This window comes from Octodon degus, unplaced genomic scaffold (genome assembly GCF_000260255.1).
Source record: "Octodon degus isolate 3935 unplaced genomic scaffold, OctDeg1.0 scaffold00002, whole genome shotgun sequence".
Taxonomy (NCBI): domain Eukaryota; kingdom Metazoa; phylum Chordata; class Mammalia; order Rodentia; family Octodontidae; genus Octodon; species Octodon degus.
In genome coordinates, this window is record NW_004524578.1 from 26,943,568 (window position 1) to 26,948,293 (window position 4,726).

Genomic DNA, 4,726 nt, shown 5'->3' on the forward strand with positions numbered 1-4,726 from the left:
TTAAAAATGAGGTCTCATGGTGGGGTCCCGCTCTGACAGGAGCAGAGTCGTCATGGGGAGCTCCAGCTCTGGCCCTCCCTTCTTCCTTCCCTCTGTGCATCGCCCGTGAGGGCACAGGAACAAGGTGGCAGTCTACAGGCTGGGAGAGGCTCTCATGAGGAACTGAATCAGCTGACGACTCATCTGGGAAGTCTACCTTCAAGAACTGTGAGAAAATACGTTTCTGCTGCTGAAGCACCAGGCTGTGGTACTTTGTTATGGGAGTCTGAGAAGAGCAACAAGGCAGGTGGGAACAGTGGTCTGGAAAGGACTCACAGTATCCAGGGTTACAGGCATCTTCACAGTACATCCTCCTTCCCAGCACACAGATGTCTTAGAGTCATACCAGATCTAAAAGGTAACAGACACCACTGAAAAACAGCACATGAGCCACTCTGCTCACACTTTATTCAGGAAATACTCATTTATCTGCATCTCAAAAAGCCCTGAAATATAAAGTAAGTGGAATTTAACCTGGGCAGAAATTAGGAAGAATGTATGCTTTAAAGAAGATCCCAAGGGACAGTGATGAATAAACCACTTATTTGGAAATAGCTGTCTAGCTATCTATCTTTCCTTTCCTTTCCTTTTCTTTCCCTTCCCCTCCCCCTTCCCTTCCCCTCCTTTCCTTTCCTTTCCTTTTTTCTTTTTTTGGCAGTACGGAAGACTGAATTCAGGATGTCACCCATGCTAGAAAAGGCCTCATCCTCCAGAGTAACTAGGGTTACAGGAGTGTGTCAGAACACCTGGTTCAAAAGTTGTTTACTGGACAACTATCTCTGTGGTAGGTGTTGGATGTACATGATAATTAAGATCTGTACATGAGTGAAAAGACATAGCTCCTGCCTTTGTGGCTCTTACAGTCCATCTGGTTATAAACTCAACCAATCTACCAGTAAACAACATGATAACCATGAAAAAAAGAAACAGCAGGAAAAAAAGCACAAACTGAAGACAAATGAGGCAGAAGAAAAGGAAAGCATCAGTGAAAAAGCAAATCTGGGAGGAAAACATCAAAACTTTTAGCCCTGAAGTCTCTTTTTCACAGAACACAATTCAGAGCTAAGCCTCTACCCACAGCTGCGGAGGTACCAAATGGGTTCCATTAAGTCATGTGGTGGAATTAATTCTTAAAATGCCTTCAAAAGCAGTGTGGAAACTAACGTCTCATTTCTCTCTTCTAGCCCAGTGCATTTTCTGGCAGCCACAGACCATGTCACAAGTGTACCTCCAGGGACCATGCTCCTTATATAGCAGGGGTGCCATCCTGCTGTAAAGGTGACAGCGTTGTGACTTGGCGATCCTTGATCCTTAGGCACAATGAACTGTTCATTCAAGGAACTCAACCCCTCTGCAGTCATAACGTGTTACCCTTGGTTGCACTCAATTTAATAATATCTTGCCAAAGATCTGTATGTCTGTCTTCATGAGGGACATGGCCTCAACTTTCCTGTCTTGAATGTCCTCCTCTGACTGTGTCCCTTCTCTCTGGGCAATTCTACAAGCTCCGGGTAAAGAGCGCTTCTAGCCCCGTGCACTTTCTGGCACTTGGGGAGAAATGTTTAAAGCTGATGCAAACAGGTTTGGGGACTGCATGTCTACCATTTCCAGAAAAATGAAATGGAAGCTGTAGGGTCTGTGCTTAGATGCTACCTACAAAGATCTCCAACCTCAGGAGGGTATCACTGGTGCAAAACCCCATGGAGATCAGCTGCAGACAGTCCTGGCTCTGCAGTCAATGAGTGCTCACTGAGGTCCCTGCATGCCAGGAACCCATCTTGGTGCCGGGGATTTGACAGTGAACTGAAGAGATGACAACTGCCGCCTCCCAGGAGCTCACATCACATGGGGAGGAACGTAACAGACATATTGATCTATCTGCATAGCTCTGTGTATGGCAGGTAGCTAGTTAAAGCAAAGAGGCAGATCTAGCAAGAAATGGTGTGCCTCTTTTATACTGGGTTTGTGAGGATGTAGCAAGACAGGCAATCAGAGAACACTCTGGAAAAGTGTTGAGGGAATAGTCACAACGATGTGTCCACAGTGTGACAGATAATTAGGAAAACTCTTAGCCATGTTTGGAAGGGAGCCAGATCCTCTGCATGGGAGCCACTTCTCTTGTCAGAATCAACTTGAGACACTTAATGGATGTACTCAGTAGGATCATTTATTTGTTGTACTTAATCTTTTTCTCAGGTTTGCACTTGGCAGGAAAACCTTTGTAAAGGTTTTCCACTTCATAATTAAAAACGCCAGCAAAACCAAGAAAAAGACCATACTTGATTGACATTCTGGAGAAAAAACTTGTGGGTTTTTTTGTATTTTTAGGGAAGGGTCTAAGGGTGTTCAGGGTCTCACTACTAGATCAGACTCGTAGTGATCCACCTGTTTACATCCTCCCAAGGGCTGGGATTACAGGCATGAGCTACCATGCCCAGTCTCAATTGCCAATTCAGTGCGCCATGGAGGTGGGGCCAGCACCGCAGGCCTGGGATTGAACCTCCGGCCCCTGCACCTGCTTATAGGTGTTTTTTAATCCGCTGGGCTATTTGGCTGCCCAAAGCTTGGTTATTGTCATATCAATAGCGCCAAGTGTGGTGGACTGAATGGTGTCTCCTCAAAAAGACTATCTAGGCATGTAGTACCCAGCAGCCAGGACCTCCAATGCCCTCCCCAGTCTGCCGGAGCCTGGGCAACGCTCTGCTGTGCAAGGCTCTCAGGGCCTGTCCCTTGCTCCTCTCCATGCCATGCTCTCTGATAGCCCAAGTTTCTGCCCAGCCTGCTTTGGGCCTCTTTGGATGGCTATATGATCTCTCTGCTCCAGAGGCTATGGGTTAGTCTCACCTTCACACTGCCCTGGCTCCAGGGGTAAGGTATCTCACACAGTGCAGTGATCATAATCAATGACAATAACTACTAACAGAGCAGAGGAAGGCTCGAAGGTAGAAAAGGAACAAAAAGGTCTGTTTTTAATCCACTTCGGTGAGTATCAGCAGACAAGTCTTTGGTATTAAAACTCAGGATTCAGAGGAAGCCAAAACCAAAGCACAAATCTCTTTATGCCTACATTTCCCACTCCTAACCTGAGTTTGCTGTCTCAAAGTTGACTAAGATTTCTTTCTACTGTAAGCTTCAGGGTGCTTATAAAGACTCACTTAAGGAAAAGTACAAAGATTAAAAAAATCATCATGATCCTTCTGGGAGTCATAACCTAGTCATCTTTCTCACTCTTCTCCTTCATGACCTTTTTGGACTTCTGAGGGCAGTGGCCATCAGCTACACAGACATTTGCACAATGAAGATGCTTCTTAGAGAAATGAAGGGGTGAGAGGTATGAGTCATGAGATTTGTGGTCGTTTGCTATTACTCTTACCTCATTTGATCCTGGCAGGAACACATCAACCGTGGTTGCTTTTGGTTCCGTGACTGGATGAACCAATAAAGCACTTCCTAAAAAATAGAGAAGACAAAGAAATAGAATATCATTGTAAGAAATCTGAAAACATTTTTTCCGTTTAATTAAACACTAATTAAGTTAAGAGCTAGTAGTGTTCTTGACGAATACTAGCTTGTGCACTTCTGGAAGGCAAGGAACATGGGGATCTGAAGCAACAATTCATCATAGATCACTGTTAGAAAGAGGAAAGGGGCTCAGAAAGATGACTGAGGTATCACCCATCATGAATCCACTGATGGTACCTGGGGGCAGACACCCCAGATGGCCTGTCACGGTCTCCCTTTGTATACCACTGCTAGTGTGCCACTAATCCTACAGCACCATTGCCTGCTTCTCTCACGGGCATCACTGTTTGCTGTGAGGGATGCTGATGACAGTGAGCCCACAACTGCTATCCACAGGCACTTGGTGAGGCTACACAGTCCCTCTGCTTGGGGTTATTAACAGGAAGGTATGGTTCTTTTTAAAGTAATCTGGATTATTAATTTGGCTTTGATTTTGGTACCATAACTATAAAATCCATCAATCTGTCAATTCATTCTTTTTTTTTGTTTTTGCATTTCATACAGGGTCTACAGGGTCTCACTACACAGACTGGACTCATAGTGATCCTCCTGTTTTAATCCCAAGTGCTAGGATTATAGGTGCTCACCACCATGCCCAGTCTCATTCGCCTCAGTGCGCCCCAGGGGCGGAGCTGGCACAGCAGTGTCAGTTCATTCTTTTACTCAATAAGTACTTGTTTACTGAGTGCTTACTTGGTCCCAGGCACCATGCTGAGGCTCCTGGGGATAAAGTAAATAAAGCAAGAAGAGTCCCTGCCCTCAGGGAATTTACAGTAAATGAAGACAGATATTAAAAGATAATCATAAATTAGATTTAAGAGGCAAAGTTACAAAATGGAAAAAAAGTTATGTAAGAGGAAAAATTGATTTTTGACTTGTGGGGGTAGAATTAGTTCTGAGGAGAACAGAAGTTGTCAGGGGAGATTCACCAAGACAGTGACTTCAAATGGTACCCAATGTGCTGGGGACTGAACCCTGGACCTTGTACATGCTAGATAAGTGCCCTGCCACTGAGCTACAACCACAGCCCAGGGACCTTTTCTTATATTTTTACATTTGTAGGTTTTCACTGTCTAGAAATTGGAGTCATGCTTTGGCAGCTCAATGCTTAGCCTCATTTTGTAGGTTCTCTCTCTCTCTCTCTCTCTCTCTCTCTCTCTCTCTC

The 4,726-nt window shown here is 44.9% G+C and overlaps 1 protein-coding gene across 1 annotated transcript in view; it reads right to left on the reverse strand.

Annotated features, from left to right (window-relative positions):
* The window catches only part of Ganc (glucosidase alpha, neutral C), a 68,593-nt gene that overhangs the window by 6,623 nt on the left and 57,244 nt on the right, over positions 1 to 4,726 (reverse strand). The window contains exons 19-20 of the mRNA XM_004623508.2: positions 3,413 to 3,489; positions 316 to 390 (exon numbers count right to left, since the gene is read on the reverse strand). Of these exons, the coding sequence (XP_004623565.1) occupies positions 316 to 390; positions 3,413 to 3,489 (152 nt within the window). The remainder of the gene's footprint in view (positions 1 to 315; positions 391 to 3,412; positions 3,490 to 4,726) is intronic.